The 26,009-nt window shown below is 37.6% G+C and overlaps 1 protein-coding gene across 1 annotated transcript in view; it reads right to left on the reverse strand.

Moving 5' to 3' along the window:
* The window catches only part of HHIP (hedgehog interacting protein), a 95,047-nt gene that overhangs the window by 11,429 nt on the left and 57,609 nt on the right, over positions 1-26,009 (reverse strand). The window contains exons 7-11 of the mRNA XM_081813114.1: positions 25,263-25,459; positions 21,506-21,627; positions 19,055-19,178; positions 17,949-18,079; positions 14,004-14,085 (exon numbers count right to left, since the gene is read on the reverse strand). Coding sequence (XP_081669240.1) covers positions 14,004-14,085; positions 17,949-18,079; positions 19,055-19,178; positions 21,506-21,627; positions 25,263-25,459 — 656 coding nt within the window. The remainder of the gene's footprint in view (positions 1-14,003; positions 14,086-17,948; positions 18,080-19,054; positions 19,179-21,505; positions 21,628-25,262; positions 25,460-26,009) is intronic.

Genomic DNA, 26,009 nt, shown 5'->3' on the forward strand with positions numbered 1-26,009 from the left:
CTGTATTCAAAATATATAGTGACTTCTTAAGCTCCTCTCTCCAATAAAAGTCTCACTTTGTGTTGAAAGTACTGTGTTTTGCAACTAACGTGACAATTCAGAAAACTCCCTTAAATCCATTCTACCTCTTTTTTAAAATCTAGAAGCGGTCAATTTATGTGAAAGGTCCTCAAGGCATTCTATGGACTGAGCATATTTTCACTCAGATAACATTAGTGAATAATTTCCATGTGTTCCCCAAGGGAGTCTTTCTGGGGGTATAAGCAGGGGGGGGTTGAGGTGGAGAAAAAGTGAAATGGGTATGCCAAGGAAAGTGGGCGTATTAACTTCACCTTCCTGTTTTGTTGTTGAATAACCCAAGTTGGCTCTAGTTCTTCCTCAATAAAATTCTTACTTTGTGAAACCATGGTGGCATTTTTGATCACTAGAAGAGCTGTTTTTCAATAGCCATGAATGAGTCATAGGCCATGGCATTCAGTAAACAGGTATTTTACTGGTAACTGAAATTCTGTTTATCCAATTTCTACTGATTACTCCCTCATTCACTCTCTGACTCATTCAAGAAGAGATTCTAAAGTAGAGTGTGTCAAAAATATATTACATGTATATGACACGTTGGGGCGCCTGGATGGCTCAGTTGGTTAAACCAACTCTTGGTTTCGGCTCAGGTCATGATCTTGGGGTCATGGGATCGAGCCCCACATCGAGCCCCGCGTCAAGCCCCACATCAGGGCTCCACGATCACTAGGGAATCTGCTGGAGATTCCCTCTCCCTCTACACACACCCACACGCTTGTTCTCTCCCTGTCTAAAATAAATGTTTAAAATATATGTTTTATATATATATAAATACACATTTATATATGACATACGATATATATCATGCTATATATGATGCAAAATATGTAGGCACGTAGCTCATACACTCCTTGACAATATGGTTTATGCCTGAGCAGATGAATTTGAAGAGGCGAGAACACCATTTAGATGAAGAATGTAAATTACCGGTTAAACAACCACCACCAGAAGATGTCGCCCGCCTGGAGCAGAGTGTAGGGACACTGATTCATGTGCACTGGGAAAAGGAATGAGGATGTGACAAATAAGGACCCGATAGTGAAGTACAGTTCTTCAGGGGAGGCATCTGCCTCTTGTTTCCCTGCTGACCCTCCAGTTTGATGCTTTGACTCTTTTTCCCCAAACATTCAATTATGTGGAAACTCAGATGGGGGGGAATTCTAAGTTGTTTTTTGCCTAAGATTTAGTAAATGCTTATCTATCTGTGGATGTAACTATTTCATACTTGGGCTTGTTTACTTTAGTTTATAAACCTATGTGATTATCATATATGAACATGATTCCCTTAAGTTTTTATTTAAATACCCAGAAAAGAATCCTTTTTCTCTTTAGTGCAGTGGCCAACTAACATTCCTCACTTAGCATCTTAAATAAATCCTCTCCCTCTCTTTAAACTGTTATTCTATTGGGGATCCATTAATTGAAAATTTTCATGGAGGACAGCCCATCCTTTTTTTTTTTTTTAAGTAGGCTTTTATTTTTAACGTGGGGCTTGAACTCATGACCCTGAGATCAAGAGGCCCATGCTTTACCGACTGAGCCAGACAGGCGCCCCAGGGATAACCCATCTCTTATAGAACTTTACTTCTCTTAATGAATGGATTCCCCTATCTCCTTTCCCATCCCCTTTGAAATGAAAGCTTTCTGAAGGCAAAAGTGACATATTCAATCCTCCTCAAGACCAGTCAGTCACTCACTCAGGGAAATACTGTGCTCTTCAAGGGGTAAGACATAAATAAAATAGGGTTCCAATCCTCATGGAGTCACCATGGGGCAGACAGACATTTGAACACAAAATTATAACACAGTGTAACCTTTGTTATGATATAGGTGCATATGAAGTAACACAAGAATACTGACAAGGAAGCAATTAGTTTAGGATTGAAGGATGTTTTAGAAGATGACATTTAAACCACCAAAATATTTTATCTCTTTCAACTCCTTATATTCAGAGGAGCTAGGAAAACACTACAGAAGCATTCAGTAAATGTTTATTGAACGCATACAGTAGAAACTTTCTCAAATGCTTTTTCTGGACTATGTTTCCCTTTCTTCTCTTGTGTCCCTCCAGGACCTAGGAAAATGTGCAACATATGGAAGATATTTAAAAGTCTGTTGAATGAATGAATAAATAAGAATATGGAATTTTAAGAGAGTGTTTTTTTTCTGTGCTACTAAGTAAAGATATTAGGAATATACAGACTATTTAGGAGAGGGATATCATTAAAATCTAGTTGTTATACTTTTATATCCTAAGCTTAAAACTAAAAACACTTGTTATATTTCTGTTGCCTAAATTAACTCGAGGCTTACAAAATTCTTCTAAGGCATGGTTAAATTCATTTTCAATGAAACATTTTTACATTAATCATAGTCATAGTAAATAAACAACAGACTAAGAAGTAAGCATGACACAAAGATAGGATTGTTTTCTCCTCCAGCTGGGAATTAAGCCAATGTATTAAAATTCATTCTTCTGGTTAAATATTTGGTAAAAGTCTAACAAAGAGTTTTGGTTATCCCAACCATCCTCGTCCACTCACTCTCTGTTCTAGTGACATTTCTTCCTGCCATTGAAAAAAAACAGGGTTTCTTTACATGCAATGAGGAGAAGAGAAAAGGGGATAAAACAAGTAAATGTGAACTTTTATAGTGTCACCTTGAAATAGTCCATCATATGCGTACATAATTATTACATATACACAACTACATGGCATCAAAACAAAAATCTAGATTATGTGTGTATATTATATATTTATAGTGATAGGTTACCTCATTTTTCATTCTTATTTTTATTTTACTGGAAAATTGGGTGTTTTAATGTGGGTGTACTAAGAATTGCTTAAATAGTTTTGTTCTTCTTTTAAACAATTATTTTCTTAACTTTTGGATTCTTATCTCTACTGAATAAAGTCCAAGATAGGTTTCAAAGTAGAGAACTTCCCCAAAGGATATTTAGGTTTGTAATAAGAAATATATCAAACCCATTTGTCGATAGTTATCTCTATAGTCCTCAAACTTAATTTAAATCAGAAAAACACTTTATAATCTTTACACTTGACAATGAAAAAATAAGGACTAGTGCCAAAAAATTGTCCAACATTCTTTAATGCATAAAGCATTGTTTCTGGAAATGTAAGATGTTTTCTTAGAAACCCACTTTTTCTGGTTTTGAGTAGTAGCATAAGGGTTGAGATATTTTCTTGAAATAAAGAAGTTGAGAAGCATAAGTGATTTATAACATATCCACTTTTTGTGACTAGCTAAAGCCTACAGTGAATGTCTTCAGGTAGTGAGATTATAGATGCTTTAATTTTAGGATATTTAATTTAATAAATGATTAAATAAATCAATAAATGAGAAGTCCTCTGTGTATCTGGATGGAAGCACAGGGATAAAGCCTGTCTGAGTAAGCCTGCTCTTCAGATTGAGTGTGTTAGAAATCTGTCTATTGTGTTTTTTACAAAAAGTAAAGGGACTCATTTTGAAATTTTTGTTAGGGGCTCAGATTTTAAATTCACGTTACTGTCAAACAAGGTACATAAATCATAAGTAATACTCATTTATAAATTCTTGACTTATAAGAGGTTTCAGAAGAAGTAATAATTCTATAGCTTCTCTTAGTCAACCATCTGTTTAAGGGGGAAAGGTGATGTAAGAACTATCTTATTCTTGGGACGCCTGGGTGGCTCAGTCAGTTAAGCATCTTCCTTCGGCTCAGGTCATGATCTCGGGGTCCTGGGATCGAGCCCCGTGTTAGGCACCCTGCTCAACTGGGAGTCTGCTTCTCCCTCTCCCTCTGACCCTCCCCCCCGGCTCATGCTCTCTCTCTTTTTCTCCCTCCCAAATGAAAAAGTAAAAAATCTAGAAAGTGTTCCTTTGTTACTACAACCTTTGCAAAGCTAGTTTTCTTCCATGCTTATTCCTATTCTCATGAGAAAGGAAAAAGTGAGAAGTCTAAATCCTTACTACCCATAGCATGGTACCAGACCAGAAGAACCAGCATCACATAGGAGCTTGTTAGACATATAGAAGCTCAGGCCCCTCTGCAGACTTAACTGAATTTACACTCTTGCCAGTTTGTCAGGTGATTCACATGCATATTAAAGGTTGAGAGGCACTGTTCTAAGTGAAGGCCACTTCCCAGCCAGTAGCAATTAATGTGGCCATGAATTGGTGTGGCCAGGGGCTTCCAGGTAGAGAATGCTTTGAAATTGTATGCTTGGATGAAGACTTCACCTCTGCACAGGAAGGCAGGCTTTGGAAACCACCACAGATTCTCTGGTTTTTAATGGGTTTCCTCACTGTGAGCATTTTGATATGCAACGATAATCCGTAACCACTCGTCATTTCTAAAACCAGTCCTCAGCACTTTTACCTAGAAAAGGGTAAGGGATAGATTTTCCTGTTTCCCTGATGGGATAGATGTTCCTGTTTCCCACCTGTCTAGCTCGGGGCGTAGGCATAGCCCTACTTTAGTAGAACTGCATGGTCATCTCTCCCACACTCTTTTCAATGCCTTTCTCCAAGGTCAATACATAAATTGATTTTTTCTTTAGTCTGAATGTTCACTAAATTCTTCTTGTTCATGTTGACATTTCTCTTTTCAGGGTTAGTTTACCCACCAGGAGTAGAAGTTGGGATTCCATTGGATTTCCAGCCTGTTTTGGGACCACACATAACCATTTTGTGGCAGCTAGTGAAATAATACATGATACAAATTCCATTTGGCTGGAAGGAATCTTACACACTCATACTACAATCATATTCCAGGTAAAAGAACAGAGAAAATGGCGTCTCTTTCTGCATAACCAAGCAATATTGCTCTCATTGGGACTTTGCAGCAGTATTGATGGCAATACTCATTTCCTAACAGTATTTTTCAAGGACCATTTGAGGTATTTTTTTTTTTTGAATTATTTATTTATTTAAGTAATCTCTACACCCAGCGGGGGGCTTGAACTCACAAACCCGAGATCAAGAGTTGCATACTCTTCTGACTGTGCCAGCCAGGCACCCCCTATTTGAAGTATTCTTAAGGAATACTGTCCTTGACATTATATCACATGTAGGTTGCAGAAATATCTTTTTAAAAAAATATTTATTTATTTACTTGAGAGAGAGAGAGCACGCGAGCAAGTGGGGGGATGGGCAGAGGAAGAGAATTTTCAAGCAGACTCCCTGCTGTGCACGGAGCCCCACGAGGGGCTTGATCTCAAAACCCATGAGATCATGACCTGAGCTGAAACCAAGAGTCAGGTGCCCCAGAAATATCTTTTTATATATGTCCCAAGCAACCTTGATATTGGAGTAAAGGGAAACATAATTTAAATTCAAGAATAGCTCTGAACTTATATACATTATGTATCATATTAAAATTTTTAATATGTACTGTATATTTCTAGAATTCCAATTTAGGATGGATAAAGCCCATGTTTGGTCTTATTTCCAGACATCACTTTGAACTACTACATTTCTCTATTCTACAAAGTGCTGAGAAAAAGGGGCCTGGGCCCCAGCCGTTTTTGACACCAATGTTCTCTTCATTCTGAGGTCTGCAATTTAAATGCTGAGCATATACTCATTTAGAAACAGTGTTGATTGGCTCTAATACCTGAGCAGTTTGGGATTGAGTGAGTACTAAACTCAAAGGGGGCAGGGGCACTGATGATTTGATGAAGGGAGCCACAGGTTTGGCTGCTTAGTGCTGATAAGATTATCAGAACTTTGGGACGCCTGGGTGGCTCAGTCGGTTATGCGGCTGCCTTCGGCCCAGGTCATGATCCCAGGGTCCTGGGATCGAGTCCCACATCGGGCTCCTTGCTCAGCAGGGAACCTGCTTCTCCCTCTCTCTCCCTCTGCTTGTGCTCTCTCTGTCAAATAAATAAAATCTTAAAAAAAAAAAAAAAAAAAGATTATCAGAACTTTCACAAATATCGCTAAATTTTGTTCTATGTCTAAAGATGAAACCATAATAAAAGCAAATAATGAAGCCACATATACTTCTTAATAATTTCATATTCAACTTATCCTCATGAGGCAGGGCTAGTCCTGTTATTCCCAAATTTAAAGGAGAAGAACATGTATGAAGAGATTAAATGGCTTTCACACAGCTAGTTACACATAGTCTGGAACTATCTCCTAGCCCAGTGTTCTTTCCACTCAACTGGCCCTCTTACTTTAGGAAAAAGGGAGCAAGGCACCCATATTTCAGGCCCTGCTAATCTCACTATCCAAACACCACCACCACAATACACAAGTATCTAAAAGGGTGTGTGGATCTCCATTCAACTTTTCAGGTTAACTCAATGTATATATATCTCCATGGGAAAATTAGGAAATGAAAAGTTACGTATTTCCTTAAAGGGCAAACCTAGGAGAAATAATTAATGAGACTAGATGATAACATCATCTGCTTTTACAAACCAAAAAAAGTCCAATTTTACTAAATTGCCTTCAGTGCCTGTTGCATTATGTTTTCAATGTCCTAAATTCAGAAACTGGTCTATCCCAATATTAGTGGTGAATATAGAAAAACAGGCCTTTCCGCTTTAATTCAATGTACACATCCCTGAAAAATCTTGTATGGTACAAAATTGTGTACTAAAAATAATAGGGCTTATGGGAAAACTAGGTTTGGAGCAGACCTCTGAAGACTGGTGCAACTTTGTAAAGTAAAGCAATGCAAAGCACTAAAACAGCAAAACTTGGTACCTAGGGGGAGAGTTTGGGCAACCCTGTGAATGTGGGCAGGAGCTGGAGGCTGCCTCAGCCAAGTTCAGGAATACCCAAAACCAAAATGGCGGTGGAGGTGGGCCATGAACTCCTGGGGGACGTGCCACCTGCAAAGAGCCCAGGCTGAAGGAAAGCCTCATCGGGGAGGAGAACCCAGTACAGACACTCGTTTTTCATTTTACCTCTCAGCTGAGAAACCTCCTCTGCCTTTGCAACAGCCTGGCTGAGGGTTTGTTCTTTTTCTTATAATTCTGGCCATACTTGCTTGGAAAGCTATATGATTCCCATGTTATGTAGTCATCATTCTCTTTTATATGTGAGCTAATTAGTGTTAAAGAAAAGCACAGTGGAGCAGTATGGACTGGGCCAGGGAGCCAAATCATGGTGAATTTTACCTGTCTCAATATCCATAGCTTTCTGGGCCATTAATTCGGCGATTTATAGGGTATAATGTTCTTGCATAATTTTTTTTTGTCCCAAAGTGTTATTTATCTCAAATAATATTTACATTTTTGATAATGTGTGTGATCTCCCAATTTAAAGTAAAAATAAGTTCCTTAGAGAATGGGACTAAGTTCTCACTTATATTCTCCCTCTGTAGCACATAATACATGATCTTGAACACAGGGACAGGTACAAGATACTTGCAGACTAATTAAATCTCCTGTTTTAATCTTGGAGTATAACTACTTACTCTCATATGATAAAAATAAAAACTGAAAAATTAGGGCACAATAAAAAGTCAATGCCACTGCTTCCTAATATAAAGAAGGAAATATATTCTGTTCAGAATTTTATGTCCAAAAGCAAGTTTGAACTTAAAAACTTAATTCATAAACCATAATTGATAAAAAATGTTAGACACGAAATAAGAAATGTTTGTAATTGGGAAAATAAGCATTTAAAAAAACACATTGATTATATTATAATTCAAAAGACTTAAAAGCCGGGCGCCTGGGTGGCACAGTTGGTTAAGTGACTGCCTTCAGCTCAGGTCATGATCCTGGAGTCCTGGGATCGAGTCTCGCATTGAGTCCCGCATCGAGTCCCCCATCGGGCTCTCCGCTCGGCAGGGAGTCTGCTTCTCCCTCTGACCCTCCCCCCTCTCATGCTCTCTCTGTCTCATTCTTTCTCTCTCAAATAAATAAATAAAATCTTTAAAAAAAAAAAGACTTAAAAGCCTAGAGTACTTTTTTTAGAAATCACCAAATAATAATGATAATGATAATAATAATAATATTAAATCTTTTCTCACTTAAAGCTGTAGAAGTACCAGCGTTTTAATTTTATATCAGAGGAAGGTAGAAATTTTAAATATCATTAAATGCTTTAAATGGGAAGTAAAAACTGGACACAAGTTTCTGTCCTTTAAAAGAACACAAGAATGTCGGTTTAAGTTCTCTTTCAAGACTATTAGGGTGACAAATGCCCAAATTTTGATGTTACACTTTTTGACTCATTTGGCAATGTTGACAAAAACAAGTCATGTTAGCTTTTAACTTGACTACAATGAATTAGTTAAAAAAAAAAAAAAAGATGCTAAGAAGCAGTTTTTCTTTTAAAAAAATACACCTTGCTCAGGGTACCTGGCTGGCTCCATTGGTAGAGCATGTGACCCTTGATCTCAGGGTTGTTGGGTGTAGAGATTACTTAAAAATAAAATCTTAAAAAATAATAAAAAAAATAAAAAGTACACCTTCCTCTAGAAAACATCTTATTACAAATTTATGTGGCTGTTTTATTCAAGGTTAAATCTGCCTTTATCTCAAGTACTGCAATATCTGATGATATGTTGCCTTATAATGAAAGTACACAAAATTCAGATCTACTAAGATCTGACTTTCACCATTGTCCCAGGCAGGGGAGAAACATGGCAATTAAAAAGAAATGCTTTTACGAATTTTCGACTCTTAACACATGAGTTTCATTTTGAAGAATATATTCTTCATTATTTGTATTTTTCATTTTATATCTTTTTAATAAATGCCGCTTGAAAGTGGCAATTCATCCAAGTCTTCATTGCAATCTGCACAATTACTCTAGGAATTGATATTCCAACATTCAGAATTGATAATTTAAGAGCGACTGTAATTAGCATAAAGCAGAACATTCCTTTGAGTGTTGTGGTCATATATCACATCTCCAGGAAATAGGAGATATATATATATATATATATATATATATATATATATATAGTTTTACACGAACATCTTAAATGACATGGTCACTTAGATAAAATTTTTTTCATAAATTGCTATATGATATTTTCTATTTATTTTGAAATGGGTGATGGCTCTCCGCAGCAGGGTGTGCCCGACCTGAGTATGTTTAAATGTGTGTGCATATACATACATATGCAAATCCTGGTAAAGTAGGACTAAAATTCCAGTTATACTTAGGTCATTACCATACATTATGTATGCATGCTCATTCATTCATTAGAAGTTTCTACTTTGATCTTATCCCATTCTTTGGTAATATATCTTCAAAATTTCAAATGCTATAGGGCAGCTTAGGAAGGATTTTTTAGCCACCAATGTATCATGCCTCACTACGTACAATACAGTGCATTAAGAGTAAAATATAAGCTGGCAGATAAGAATATCTCCATTTTCAGTTATTGGATATGCAAAAAAATAATAATAGCAAAAACGTAGAACATGCTTCCTTGTCTTTTAGACCTCAAATCCACCATGCTGAATGGATTTTTATAGGGCATATACTTGTTCATGACCTCTAGTGTTAAGAAATTCTGTCATGTTTGAAAACTAGTCCCTGGTGGAGTCTGTGTCTCTGTTAATAGCTGAAAGGTCAATGGAGTTGCTAAACAGTTTGTATTTCTGTCAGGGTGGCTGTGCAGCAAGAGGACTTGGCAGCTGGGTCAACAGGCACTGTGGGGATTTCTCAACCTAGGGGGCCCACTTGCATAAAACTTTGACTGATGAATTGGGACTAGACTGGCTTATTGGGCTAAAGCCTCTCTATTATGTGTGACTTTCTTTAGGATGGCAGAGCTGCCTGCTGGCTCCCTGAGACATATGTGAAGGATAAACAGAACCGATTTCCTCTTATGAAGTGAGGTTTTTTGGGGGGATAAAAAAACAACCCAAAAAACAAACGACTCTTTAGCATCTAGTATAATTAGGAGTAGGATGAAGATATTAAGAAAAAAATAAACAAAAGGGCCATCGAGGGGAGACGTGGGGAGGAGGCGGGCGGGGAGGGGGGAGGGGAGGGGGGAGGAGCAGTTTTTGATACTGGTCACACAGGAGTTTGGGGATACAACATTTCTGTAAAATGACCTCCCAAGCCTGGAATTTGTTTTGTTAATTTATAGACCTCTTAAGGGAAGGGTCTGTGTGACTTGGCTGGATAACAGATCAGCAATATGTTAAAATATAGTAAGACTGGGTACATAGTAATTAAATCAAAATGATTAAGAATAATTTTGTTTTACAAATTCTTGGAGAATTTGGAAACATTTCAAAATAATAAAAAAATAATAATATTAAAAATAATAATAAAAATAAATAATAATAATAAAAAAGTCATTTGGTCTCATCTGACGCAAAAATTAAAGAATCTTTGGTAGAGGTGTGAAAAAAATTGTGTTCTACAAAAATAAAGCTTAGAAGGTACGTAACTGTTAGAATTCTTTAATTTCCACCCCGCAGGCACATTTGTTTGATTCTGAAAAGACTGAATTAAGAGCAAGCATCCAGGGCATGATTTGGACATTTGGAAACTATGTATCAAGAGCTCTTGAAAGCTCCACAGACATCTTTACCCCAGTGTTGGAAAGACAACCTTAAAAGTTGAGCGATCACCTGAAAATAATTCTTGAATGCACAGAATGAATACCAACAATATTAAAGAATCTACTCTATTTTAAATGTATGATTTAATCATCTTCAAAAGCACTCCGCAGAAATGAGGAAGGGACAGAGTGATCATGTACACTCCATTGATGGGCAAAGGGGCAGAGTAGGGTGAAGTAACTTGATGCAGGCTCCCTCAGTAAGGAAGATTCAGAGACAAGACCAGTTGCCTCCCTGTCCTGCCAGGATGGACTTGTTCCTAGTCTTGATTAGTCTTAGGTGGCACGACTAAGTGAAACTAAAATTATTGCCCCCCTCTCTTGTGCTCAGTGTATTCAGTCTGTTTTCTGGAACTACTGGCCAAAGGAGCTCCCCTGACCAGGGCCAGCAGGACCCTGTACTAGAGACTTTTGGGGACCCTGTGAGATGACTCAGCAAGCTGGGTGATTGGTATTGACTTGATTCTAACTCCACTCTCTGATGAGATGCAACTGTTTCACCTCTGAAAACATTCCTGAAGTGTGTTCAATGTTCTCACATGGAGGAAAATTCACTCCTTCTCTACTTTTTGTTTAAATGACTCCTGAGTTCTACTTAAGGAAAACTGGGTTGTAGTCTTATTGAATTTTCATTTTTTTTAAGTTATAAATAATGATATTTGATTTTTGTAACAGGTTATCTTGCCATCCTTTTTGAGATGGATGCCCACTGTAAAATGATTTTAAACTTATGTAAATGATTATGTAACATATAGCCTTAGACCAAACTGTCCTTACAGACTGAGGTGGTAATGCTGTAACCTCATCTGCTTTTGCCAAAATGACTTCAGAATATTGCAGATGGTTTTTAAACTCCCTTGTCTTCTTTATATGTGAGTGTGTGTGTGCGTGTGTGTAGGGAAAAACAGAAAACATAAATCCTATGGTGAGTAAGAATGTAACCTCTATGACATGTAATATAGAACATAATTTTTTTTTTATTAAAAAATGCCCAATATGGAGCCCAACGCGGGGCTTGAACTCACAACTCTGAGATCAAGACCTGAGCTGAGACCAAGAGTTTGATACTTAACCAACTAAGCCACCCAGGCACCCCAAACATAAAAAATTTGTAATTCATTGTTACTCTCTTCCAGGACCATGAGTCAAGTGCTGTTTGAAAGTAGTGATTCTGAAAACATTATTCTAACAAGTCTGGGGACTCCTCCACAAGAATACAATTAACCTAAGATTTTAATTTGAGTTAGATTTTTGATATAACAAGAAATGTCTGTAACAAGAAATGTTTTTTTCAGTTGATGAGGCCCTTTCTTCAAATTCTCCCTCCAAAATTTTGGAAAAACAATATGGCTCTGAAGCAGACATTCTGAACACTGTTACACTAGTAATTAGCTTGTGTTTCTAAAATAATCCAGTTCACATACACTAAAGTGTCTGCTTATATAGAACCTCAACTCATCTAGGGAGAAATACTATAATAATAAACGTTGGCATCCAAATTGAAACAGCATGAGGCTCCCAACAAATGTTTATGAAAACATTTGTTTTCTTACAGTCAGCTTCATTTTGAAATTTATGTCTATGCCTGTATACAAGGACAGTGTGTTTGGGACTCGGTAACTGCCCCCACCTTCTGAAAACCAAACACACATCTTAACCCCGGCCCCACACGTGACAGGACTCACCAGAAACAGGCACCGTAATGAGAAGTTAGGCCTTTCAGGTATGTCACTCTGAGACCACCCTACTAGAGGAGGCCCCAAGATCACAAAGCCAAGGTCCCTTATGGAAACCCTGGTAATTAGACACTAATAATGGATGGAAAGTGTAAAATTCACCTCAACTCACCACCAGCAGACTAAACAATCCAGATGAAGAGAGAAAGATTTTGTGAGAAGGAGGAAGAATTCATGATAAGACTAACCGGAAGCTTGTGAAAGCATATCAACTTTGACAAGCATGATGGAATAATGACTATTAGGAAATGAAGGGCGTTAGATCTGAGTGAAATCCCTAGACATCATTAGGAATCAGGAGAATGCTGCTACTTTGCATTTTGTTCTTAATATTGCCAACTTCAACCATCACCGGAGAGTCGGATATTTTTTCGTTCATTATTTTACTTTTCACAAAGAGGGCATTCGTTTCACACCCAAGGAGGAAAAAAATCTCCTACAATGCATAGATGGGTGCTTCTCTTACTGTGGAAGAAAATGTTTATTGTTACATAGAGGAGGAACACGACCAGGGCGTGACAGATGAATATATGTGATATGCCGACAGACCATTTAGAATTGATTACTCCTCTTTTTGTTCTCTAGTACCAACGTCAGCTTACACTTTTCTCAAGAAAGACAGTGTTTTGTGGTATGGGAAAAGGATGAAAATCTCTATTTTGTTAGTCTATGATTTTTTGGAAAAAACCTACATCATAACTTACAAATAATATGTTTGAAGTGTAACTAAATTCATGCCTTTAGCAAACTTTTTAGGTTATTAGAATGTATTCTTCTAAAAGAGACTTGAAATATGGGAATTTAAATATGCAAATGGGCTCGTGAAGATAAGTTAGTACAGAGAGAATTTGAAATTCATAGCATGGTGTAGCAAGAGTCTGACAACCATGTGTTCAACAGGAGTGGTATCTGAGGACACCCTAGGTTCTGTTAACAGTTATTTCTAAGCTGATGACTAATACCTTTTTGATAATATATAATTTTAGCAGCTGCTGAGAGTTCTGACTTTATCCATGAAATTAACAACTGACTAACTATGATTCAAGATAATGCTGTTTTGATGGGTGGGTGGAAAGGAGCAGGGGGGATAAATATATTTTTTAAAAGATTCAATTTTCAAGTGTTCCTCTTGCTGGGGTAAATGACATTTCTTCAGTTTCCATTTATTTTGTCACAGAGGCCTGCATGAGAGCTGTGAGCTGCCAGATAGTTTTGAAATGAGGCTCAGATGTTGAACGGCCAAATAGCTTGTCTTGATTACCTGTTGAAAAAATCATACTGAACAGCTGTAATGTCTGCCAGTATGGTTCAAGTTTTCTAGAAAGAACCCGAGGGTTTATTGCTTCCAACATGAAAGCTAAAGCCACAGCCCTACATAGGGTCCTTCTCCAGCATGTAACTGAGGACGCTGATTCCACAAATAGAATGCTGCTCTCTGATGGCAGCAAGAATGACATGAATATGTGGACACAGTAAGGCTTTAAAGTCCAGCAGAGTCAAGTCTAGACCTCATATGCACATGGCCAAAGTGTTCATCTTTGTTGACTGCTAATTGCAATTCGTCATCACCAATTTGAACACAGTAAAACAACTTGGACAAACATTACTTGACTTAAAGGAATATGAAGAGATCTCACCTTTTGGGATCTACAATTTTGTAGAGTTTTCCATTGTGAGTCTGGGTCATACTTTTACTACTTGACAGAATATAAACTTCACCTGTGAAGAGAGAATTACAGTAAGTTAATTTACAGTATCACAAGGCCTTACTGCCTATTGCCTAGGCAGATATTTTATATAAATCGATAGGTGGATATTTTAGATTTATTTTTTATATCTATTTGTAGATCTATGTATATATGTATGTGTGGGTATATGAGTGTGTGTGTGTGTGTGTGTATTTATATCTATCTGTATTATTTCCGTATATCCTCAAGGAAGATCACTTGCCTAAAGATGATGAGTTTCACAAGTGTACTTTCACAGTGCATCCAGAATCCAATCACTTCTCTCTATATCCTACTACTATTCCAGAGCAAGCAGATACCAGTTTCTCCTGGATTAGGGCAGTAGCCTTCTAACTGATCTCCCTGCTTCTACTCTTGTTCTTCTATGTTTAATTTCAACATACCAACCCCAGAAATTCTTTTAAAGCAAGTCAGATCATTTAATTGGATCACGCTCCTTTGCTTCAATACCTCCAATAGCTTCTAATCTCTCTTACAGCAAAATTAAGTCCTGGCAGTGGCCTGTGATGTCCCCCTTTATTGCTCTGTCTGACTTTATCTGCAATATATCACCTTTTTGTTCCCTCCTCCCTAGTCTCGCTAGCCTCTTGACTTTGTACACAGGAGCACCTGTCGCAGGCTCCTATCTAAGGTCCCCACTGTTTCAGGCTCTTCCTGTCCCAGGCTCCTGACTCAGTTCCTATCTCAGCTGCTGTTCCAGGCTCTACCTGTCTCAGCATCTGTCCCAAGTTGTCCCAGGCTTCTGTCCTTCTCTAGATCTCCCTTAGGTTGACTTTTCCCCCTCCTTCAAGGCTGTACTTAATATCATAATATCATCTTTCCTGACTGCACTATCTAAAATTGCACTTCTCCCAACCCTAGAGGTAGCAATCTCTATCCCTCTTCACAATGGGATTTTTCTCCAAAGCACTTATTACTAATTGACACTATATGTATATATCTATCTCCATTTATTTATTATTGTCCTTCTCCTTTAAAATATAAAATTTATGTCTCTTTATCTGCTGCTGTATCCCTAAAAGCTTTGCACAGAATAGGTGCTCAATAAATATTTGTAGCATGAGTGTTGAGTGGCAAGTTTTATCTTCATTTATTCTGCCCAAGATCAAAAGGTTTGGTTACTATGTTGTTATTATTAATTGATAATTGGAGGCCAGATGGAATCCTTTTAATTTAAGTTTTTTAAAACAAATATATTAAAGTAAATATTTGGGAAAAGAGAGACCTGATGTTCATCCCAACTCTACCTCTTTAATTCTTGGTGTTGGGCTGTGTTATCAATGATGAAACACAACAGAGGAGAGAACCACTCTTGTTTAGTACAACTACTTCCATATAATGGATCACATGAATAGGGAATTACAAGCTGTATTTATGATGATATGCTTATAGGGCTTTAAAATTCATATTTGATTCTCATTCATGAAATAGTCCTTGATTAATCTCTATTTCTCTATTCCACTCTATTGTGTTTTTTTTTTTTTAGCACATTCTACTACTTTCTTACTTCTGGAAAGGATGTTATGGGTTTATACTAAAAATGTAGACACAACAGAAAAAATAAAAATGAAGTTAGGAAGCAAAGGAATGTAAACAAAGAAAAATTAATATTTATTTTGTCAAGTACTTTATACTATTTATTTCACTTAATTCTTACAACAAACCTCCTGGTTTATAGCTAAAAAAACAAAAAAACAACAAAAAAACACACACATAGAAAAAACAGACTCTCAATACTTTTTGTTTCAAAAAATGCAAAAACCTACTCATTTTCTTATGGCTCTTTAGTTTTTTTAATCTTCTTAAAAAAATTTTAAGTTTTATCTATTTAAGCAATCTCTACACCCAACATGGGGCTTGAACCCAAAACCCCAAGATCAAGAGTAGCACACTCCCCCCACTGAGCCAGCCAGGCACTCACTTTTTAAAAAGTAATCCCTATACCCCACATAGGGCTCAAACTCACAACCCTGAGATCAAAAGTTGGATGCTCTACCAACCAAGCTAGCCAGGCACCCCCATATGGCTCCTAATTAAAGCCAAAGAGTTTCACATTAAAGCATAAGTCAGTGAAGGCATGTTTAATTTTTTTTTTTAAGATTTTATTTTTTTATTTGACAGACACAGCGAGAGAGGGAACACAAGCAGGGGGAGTGGGAGAGGGAGAAGCAGGCTTCCTGCGGAGCAGGGACCCGGATGCGGGGCTCGATCCCAGGACCCTGGGATCATGACCTGAGCCTAAGGCAGAGGCCTAATGACTGAGCCACCCAGGTGCCCCAAGGCATGTTTAATCTTAATTATAAATATACACGATGTTATAGCTTTTGGACACTAAGGATTGTATATGCTTCGTTTGTTAGTTCTGCTCCCAACATAGTATTAAGTGCAGATAGATGTTTGAGTATTTTAACCAGCGGTGGTGACACTAACAAGATGATTGATAGTGAGTCATTTGCAGTAAGGTCTGGGGAAATCAGAATGATTCAGTCACAACATCGAAATATTCATCTCTAACTCTGCCACAATTTAATCCTCATTTATATTTTAAAACCAGAGTTTGCCAATGAAATTTAAATTACATAACAGAGGATTTCAGTGAGAAAGAGTTATCTCTTTGGTTCTTTTGAGTGAGCTAGGAGATATCGAGGGTAATTAATTGTAAATGTTTTCAATTCTGTAATAAGAAAAGAAGGGATTGGAGGTCTCTTCTTTAAATCATTATATTCCTGTAGTTCTGAAATGCATGTCAAGTCCCTGTTAACCTAAGTGAATGGCATGGAACTATTCCTGGTGAATTCTGCATCTGATGTAATAAAACCAAAGCTGGACTTCTAGGGAAAATATTTTGATTTAGGGACACCTAGGTGGCTCAGTCGGTTAAGTGTCTGCCTTCAGCTCAAGTCATGATCCCAGGGTCCTGGGATGGAGCCCTGTGTTGGCAGGGAGCTTGCTTCTCCTCTGCCGGCCGCTCCCCCTGCTTGTGCTCTCTCTGACAAATAAATAAATAAAATTAAAAAAAGAAAGAAAATATTCTGATTTAGATGGGTAACACAACTCTTCTTTCTTAAGACCTAAAATTTATTTCTGAGGCTAAAGAAGCATAACGGCCATGGTTTGTTTGGATGCTGTTCTTTAAATAGAGTCATTATGAAAGCTACATTTATCTCTATAATTTAAAATTTGGAGCATTTTCACTCTTTCATGGCATTCTAATTTCAGCTTCTTTTTGCCTGTAAGCTGTGCACATTTTGATAACATACCAACAAATATATTTCATGTTATCCCATAGATCATCATCCAGAAGATAATTTTTATTCTGTTCGAAAGCAGATCTACAAATTCAGCTTATCATGTACAAACTGCATGCCCCAATGCACAAAATAAAATAAAATTAAAAATTCAGAAGTAGAGGATAAGGTGACTGAGATTACAACAGATTTTTTCTTTATTTAAAGAGACACGGATAAGTGGAAAGGCTTTCAGATAGAGAATAGAAACAAATGACTCAGATTTATCTAAAATATCAGTAGACATTTACGATTTTCTTCTCTTTAGGACTCAAAAATTCTCTTCTGTTCTTGCCTTCCATTTTCCTGCTTTGTTACTTTTATATTTTTGGAGTGGAAATAAGATGTGAAGACCCCCCAGAGGAAGGTCATTGGGAGAGAATACATAGCTGGGCCATCTCTAATCTCCACTGTAGGTCACCCTTGCTGCGGGTTACCTTGCCAGCAAATGGAGGGCAAGATTGTTACACTTATTCTTCAGAGCAAAACAAAGCCTCTTGGGCTAGGGAGTGAGAATGGAACTTCATAGAAATAGTTTGTACAGTACCTAATTCATCTTCTCCAAATCCCAGTATGTGACCTGAAAAGTAACCTCTACAGGAACCACTGTTGCCGAGACAGAGTGGTTTTTCTTGCCATTGCTTGCTCACAGGACTTTGCTGGAGGGTTAAGAAATTCCTACAACAAAAATATACCGTAAACTTACAATGAAAATATGCTTTTGTTTAAAAAAAAAAAACAAAACAACCACAATAAAATGCTTAGAATTAAGGTCACAATGAATAGTTGTGCCATAAACCTGGCTTCTAAAAGGAAAAATAATATAGCCCATAATGTGTGCGAATACTGTGAAATTCTCATGTGGGGAGAAAGTACTTAAAGATAGTATTTTGTTTGGAGGGGGGCACTAAAAGTACCTGAGTATGAGAAAAGCCCTCCCCTTCATCCAGAGACTGATACTTCCTCTCCAGGACTAGACTCCATGCTGTGCTATTAATCAGAGAGAGGGACAGGGGGAAGATCATGGGGTCAGTAAACTTTTCTAGTTCCTTTTAGCGACCAAGCATAGCAGTTCTGCCATATGCCTGAATGCCAGTGACTTGGGAAACAAGATTCATAATGTGGGTTTCATCACTAAGAGTTCCTGAGAATTATCCACACAGTGACCTCTAAAAAGGAGGCTAAAATTTAATTGTGTAGTATTCTTACTGATAGAGACTAATTAAATTCTGTTGCTAAAAGTTCTGAAAGTCTGGCAAAAACAAAAATCCTTAGCCTTCTAATTTCCAAATAATTTGGAAAATATTTACACAAGTCATGTATAACAATAGTTTTCAAATTACTCATTGTCATGATAAATTTATGTTAGGATGAAGGGAAAAGCCTACATAATATGAAAAGTCCATCTGAAGACTTCTCTGCTCTTAAAAATTACTTTATGAACTTAATCAAATTTGTTTAAAAAGCATCTCTTAGGAAGTTCTTTAATTAAACCACCATACATAATGAAACAAAAAGGAAATAATGATGTTTATGTGTGTCCCAGACTTAACCCCCAAAGAGAAACAATCATTTGAATATTTTATGACAGTTTGCCCACTAATCAATGGATATGTCATTTGATACATCAAATTGTGGTATCAGGAAACCTACCCATTGCGGTCTCCAAACACATAGTTTCCATACAGTCTTTCAGACTGGCAGCCTCGGTAAACAAATCCACCAACCAAAGGACCATTACTGAATGGCTTGAATTCTAAAAGTGATGGCTCACTTTCTGGAAAGAAATAAACATAACATTAGATCAAATGAAACATTTTTATGAAATAAAAGTAATGGAGATCAAGTAATATAATTATGGTAATTTAGGCTAAATTTGAAATGTGTCCCATGATACACAAGATGAATCCTGTTCTAGATATTTAGTAAAAATAATTAAGTTCCTTTGCTTAAATAGTATAAAATATAAAGAGCTTCCATGTGCAGCTTACTGAAATGGGAATGCTCTACAAATGTTTGCTGCTAGAATTGCCACCCATACCAAATTTTCAATGAAATTAGAATCTGGATATTTTGGAAATCATGGTTATTTACTTAAGAACCAAAAGACTTTAAAAAATAACAATTGTTTTAAAATTGAATTTTTTTTGTAGAAATGCTTCTGCATATACTCAGTAAATTAAGCCAGACCTCTGTCAAGTTATATAAAATGTTTGAAAATTCATATTTTAATGAAAATAAAAGTATAGTACATAAAAGATCTTTAAAACCACATTTGTATATTTAAAGACATTGTCACTCAAGTGATATCTTCATTTAAACTATTTTAATAGTTTTGTTTATAGAGTTGTATGGTTAACAATGTCTATTGCCGCCGTTCTTTTTAAGTACATGTGTATAGTTACATATCTCAGTCTTTGCATGCATGTCATTATATACTTGACTATGCATATGCTAATTGCAATGGAAAAGATCTAAAGCCAGTTGTAAATTAATCTGAAAATTACTTATTATGTGCTTAATGTCAAATAAGTCATTATCAACAGGCAATATTTTAGGCAAAAGCTTTTGTGGGAAGATGGTAATTTTAAAATAATTCTCCCTTCCCATGTGGTTATGGTGACTATATTATAAAAAGTAGAAAAGATTAAGTTTTAACTAGTTCACTGAAAGGCAGCCTAACTGAATGATTAAGGTCATGAACTCTGGAATCAGTCGACCTGGGTTCAAGTCCAGGCCTTGCCACTATATGTTGTATGTTAATTAACCTTTCTGTGTCTCAGTTTCCTTCCTCATCGGTACAATGTGGCCAATAATAGTGCCTATCACACAGAGTTCTTCCTCTAATGAAAGGAGTCAAGTTTATAAAGTTACTTCAGGGGTGGGCATGTAGTAAGTACTGTGGATGTGGTTATTTGGTTTTTATTTTTGTTTTCTTCTTTATTGAAGTAAAAAAGACAAATAAAGTTGTAAAATATTTAAGGTGTACATCGTGGTGATTTGATATACGTATATGCTGTTAGAGGACTCTGTGGATGGGTTTTGAAAACATAAATGCAAGGCTACGGATATTGTAGCCAGTTTCAGCAGAACCCCAATTAATGTGATTGGAGAATTTAGTTTAATCTGCATAAATATAGCCAAATTCCATCAAACCAGTGTCTCATAAGATTTTTTTTTTCAAAACATATCATTCTTTGGTTTGGTTTTTATAAGATATGCGCGTGCACACGCACACACACACACACAGCACAGGAATACCTGAAAAAAAATAAAGTAAAATAACTGAATACCACATGAACTAACACAGCTGCTTCATTCCTGGTGCTAAATAAATATCTGTATTGAATGAGTAAATAGAAGGAGCAATCAATTTAATAATCTTAATCTACTGTGTTCCCTGAATCGTAATAGTTTTGATATATTGCTTCCTCCAAAAGGAGTAAATACTCAAACACTAAAAAATATTGAGTTTTTTGGCCTTTATTATTACCCAACTTTATTTTGTATATGCATCTCTAAAACACTCTAGTAATCATGTTATTAAAAATAATGTCTAAACATCCCGTTTTCATGACTTGGGTAAATAACATGTTTTTACAAGTCTATTACGTTGTTTTCTCTAAAATAGACACTTAAAAAAATTACATTCTTATTTGAAACACATTATTTTTCTAATTGCTGAGACTAGCATATTGGGTGTGCTAGTTTCAGCAATTTCTTACCTTTAACTTGTTTTTTCTGCTGTATATAAGATGTTAAGACAAGTTCTCCTTTATATATTAAATAAATAGAAGTTATTCATTTTGACTCTCAGATGAGCAAAATCTAAACAGCTAATTTTTGAAGGTCCGTTAAATTTTGGGACCTACAGAGCACACTTCAATCCATGGAAAGGTAATTACCCAAATGGAATTCCTAGGGCTTGTGAGTGTCACTGGACCTTTAAAAACTCGTGCAAGTTACTCCCTTACCACTGTTAGGTCAATGTTTTTATGCTTTCCCAAATGCTCATTTTGTAGAAATCCTTTTCTCTTCAATTAATATATTAAAATAAAACAAGGCCCAAACTAAAGCCAAATCAACAAATTATGCTCTACTTACCATAATCTTTCCCCTTTATTATCTGTAGGATTCTGGCTGATGATCTGTTCTTTCCATTGGAGTCCGAACAAAGTATTGTTAAATTGATGTTTATATCAGTGGGATGTCGGTCCACAGCACATCTGCATAACAAAAGGAGGACATCCATGAATTCTTACCGTGTCTTTTCTAAACTCAGACTGGAGATTCCTGACATGGGAACCCTTTGTGGGCTGGCAAGGACCCTGTGGGCTATTTCGTTTGGATCCTCAACAAAAACATTCAGATTTGTTTGTTAACTCCGCTGAAGCTAAATGACCTCTGGAGAATATTTCCTAATTTCTCTTGGTATCTCTCTAGTATGAATGTGCACAGTGACTTAAAACATTTGTTAGTGTGTTATTAAGGACTGCCACATATATAATACACTGATAAGGTATGAGAGCCAGCGCTCATCAACTCACATCTGCAACACACAAAATAGAATTAGTTTTGGTATTACTTTTGTGTTTTTTACATGGGATCGCTATATTCTAAAGCTCAAGCTGCTCTAACAAAGGAAAGAAAGTGTACGCTACAATATAGGGAATAAAATAAAGCTGGTCCCACAACCACTAAAGTCTTTTATATTAACTGTGTCTTCGTGTCACCCTCAGTCTGGAACTAGAATATTTCCATGACTTAAGCCATTGACTGTAAATTCTATGAGCACGGGGGACCACTTCCAGCTTCTTTATCACTGTATTCCTGTTACCTAATTCAAACCCAGGGATATAAAAGGGGCTCAATATTTGTTGAATGGTTAAGTCCATGAGGGATTGGGCATGTGGAGTTTGGGTTGGGGTAAGAATGAAGCTGTATAATATAATTTTTGAAGTTCTCACAAATGTGGAAAACAGTGTTGCATTGTTTTCAGGTTTCTCAACTTTGGTAGTATTGACATTTTGAGCCAGATAATTCTTTGAGCAGGGGACTGGAAGATGGGGGAGAGGGAAGGTTCTGTACTGAGCATGTAGGATGTTTAGCAGCATCTCTGGCCTCCAGCCACTAGATGTCAGTAGCAGGAACCCCTCCAAAAATGTTCCTAGACATTGCCAAATGTTTGCTGGAGGCAAAATCATCCCATTGGCAATCACTGTTTCAGGTCAAGAAAATACATTAATGACTTGACAACCGAACCAAACCATTGGGACTATTAAATAAACTAGAAAACAAAACAACCTGAGAGTAAGTTCTGGGTCTTAAGAGACGTTAAGAGTCATATGTAGCAATCATCTCAACAGGAACAGCAACTACAAAACAAAAATTGTTGCATCCAAATGATCCCATTCATAATAGGGAAACTATAAGCCTGACCTGTCAAAGATGAGTTAGTTGTTCTGTGGCAACAGTCCCTTTATTGTCCTCTTTAATTCAATGATTCACAGAGTACAATGCCTGGCAGGGAACAGGACACAGACATGATGTGACTTAAGGTGGAACTAAATCCATACAGGAGGAGACATTTTTCCTGTATTGTCTTCCTTTTAAAGATGGAGAAACTATGACAAAAGAAGGTTTGATCTCTTTCTATTAAGAAAAGAGCAAATCTGGAAGGAAAGCCCAGGTCTCCCAAAGGTGGAGATGGCCATCAGGCCTAGCTCTGGCTGAATACTGTGGCCACTGAGAACCACTTGACCCCTCTAACCTTTAGTTTCTTGGAAAAAAAGAGGTCGGACAGTGAAACTTCTCTGTATGATACCCTATGGTGGGTCCATGTTATTATATATCTGTCCAAATCCACAGAATGTACAACCCCCAGTGAACCCTAATGGAAACTCTGGACTTTGGCTGATAATGATGTGTCAATGTTGGTTCATCCATTGTAACAATGTCCCACTCTGGTGGGGGATGTTGCTAATGGGGAGGCTATGCCTGTATGGGGGTCAGGGGGTTTATGGGAAATATCTAAGCCTTCTGCTCAATGCCAGCTACCACTGAGTACTGCTGAGAGGCATAAATAAGATAATGTGTGTTAGATACTTAGCTCAGTACTCTGCACCAAGGTGCTTAATACAATCCAGCTTTACTTCTAGCCAATAATTGTTTTAGTTTCCTTTCTGCTTTATTAAATCTTTCTCTGCTTGAAATGCTCATGGAGGGAGGCACGACTTCCCTTTAGCCCGCTGCTGCCAGAGGAGGTAAGACACCATGGCACAGACATCCTGCCATATGCAAGGTCTGAAAAGCGCCTCACCCTGTGTTTTTGCACCGAGGGTCCAGGACCCCCGGAAAGGTTGCACGAAAGCTCCAGTGAGACTGTGGTGACTCAGGCTGCTCGACTTCAAAGTGCTCTTTGCGGTGGTATCTGCGAGTTCTGAGCTATAGGAATGGAATGTGACAGTTTCCTCCACATCCTGAACCCACCTTAAGTATTCCCTGTCGCACAGATTTTAAGATCTGCTGAGATGCCAAAAAGGAAATGAACTGTAGACTTGGACTTTGATGGAGCGGAGATGAAGGGCATGAGGGATTATAAAAATAAAAAGTTCGAGAAATACTCACCTTGCACATAGTGAACACTCAATAAACATTAAATAGCAATAATAACTTAGCTAGTAAATGAATGAATGTGGCCAAATATCCCGTAGTATGAACAAGAGTCCACAGATTGGATGAAGCTTTCATCATAGAATTGTTATATTATACTTCATAGCATTTTTTAAGTGTACCCCAAATTTCTCACTGTACGTACATCTTAGTACTACTTTCTTTATAGTTATTATAGTAAACCATCAGTATGAATTCCTTTAGTATTTATAATTTTTTTTCAAGTGAAAAAACGTTAACATTGAGCTCAACTCCTTACGAACTGATACTGCATCATCATATGTTAAGTAAAGTTATGATAAGAACTATAATTTATTTAGGGCGCCTGGGTGGCTCAGATGGTTAAGCGTCTGCCTTCGGCTCAGGTCATGATCCCAGGGTCCTGGGATCGAGTCCCGCATCGGGCTCTCTGCTCCTTGGGAGCCTGCTTCTCCCTCTGCCTCTCTCTCTCTCTCTCTGTCTCTCATGAATAAATAAATAAAATCTTTAAAAAAAAAAAAAAAAAAGAACTATAATTTATTTAAAACCTACCATGTATGTCAGGCACTCTACTTTGTACTTTAATCTAGATTTGTAGGAAATCATTATAGCCTCCTTGCAAGGTAGTTATTACCACCCCCATTTAATGTGTATGGAAATGGGGCACCTCTTGGTTCTGGCTCAGGTCATGATCTCAGTGCGGTGATCTCAGGATCGTGAGATAGAGCCCTTTGTGGGGCTGGGTGCTCAGTGCAAAATCTGCTGAAGACTCTCCCTCACCCTCAGCCCCTCCTCTCCTCTCTCTCTCAAATAAATAAATCTTAAAAAAAATGAAAATAAAAAAATAAATGTGTATGGAAAATTTCATTTGGGGGGGTTTAAGGAGAAAATCTAAAAGGTTAATTATCTCTCTATATTTGAACAACTGAAGTCTTAATCATTACACCTGTCCAACAGCGTTTATCTAATAACACTCCAGAATCTTAAGGCAATTTTTCTCCACGAATTTGTCCTTTTCCATATGTCTAATTTGCCTTCTCAATCTGCTTCACACATTAATAAAAGAAAGAGTGCTCAGATAATGAGCTGGTGTGATTCTGGAGGCGCGACCTTGGAGCGACCTCTGTGCCTCGACCCCTCTTTCTTTTCCCAGTTCCCGAATCCCGGCCTGGTTTTACAGCAGAGGCAAGAGGACAGATCGTGTTCTCACCTGCCTGGATCATGCAGGCCGTGTGCAAACACTTCCGGGGGCTGGTTGGTGCTGTTGAAGTGCGGGTTGCTCCGTGGTATGGAATAAGGCACGTTGCACATATCCGTGTCCACATCCAGCCGGAGCACCGAACCTGTGAAATCACTGAGAAATTTGAGGACAAGGTTCAGTGTTTCTGCTTTTGTTATGTATTTCACCTAAACCAAATGTAGGGCGCTTACCCTACAGTCCAAAGAATCATTCCCTCATTTGAGACAAAATTATTTAAAGTTAAAAATTCCGAATCGTGGGAAATGCAGCCAGGGGCAGGTTGGCTTCAGACAAGCGGCAGCACCGCGATGCAGCTCAGTAGTGGCCGAGGACGGCAGCATCAAGGGCGTGCCACATTTTGCAACTGCTGTGTATGTTTTGCCAATCCATGCACTTTACGCGCCCGCAGAAGCGCCGCAGACTCTGAGTCTAGCCTGCAGTGTGCCGCGCTCGGACGCACGCACTCGAGCTGCTGCCCAGAGCATGCGGAGGGAGCTGTGCCTTTCCCAGCCTGTGTATCCCGCAACCCACGCGGCACGAATGCACTTTAGAACATCTGGGTACAGCGACTTCCAAAAATACCATCAGCGTATGGCTGAATTCCTCTTCATCTTATAAAAGTTAAATATTTAACCAAGGCGACATAATTCAAAGACAGTTCTTTTTTTTTTCCCCAAAGACAATTCTTAACTCACTGGCTCTGACATCTCCCGGGGC

The sequence above is a fragment of the Leptonychotes weddellii genome, chromosome 2, assembly GCF_054177405.1.
Source record: "Leptonychotes weddellii isolate Sample4059 chromosome 2, ASM5417740v2, whole genome shotgun sequence".
Taxonomy (NCBI): domain Eukaryota; kingdom Metazoa; phylum Chordata; class Mammalia; order Carnivora; family Phocidae; genus Leptonychotes; species Leptonychotes weddellii.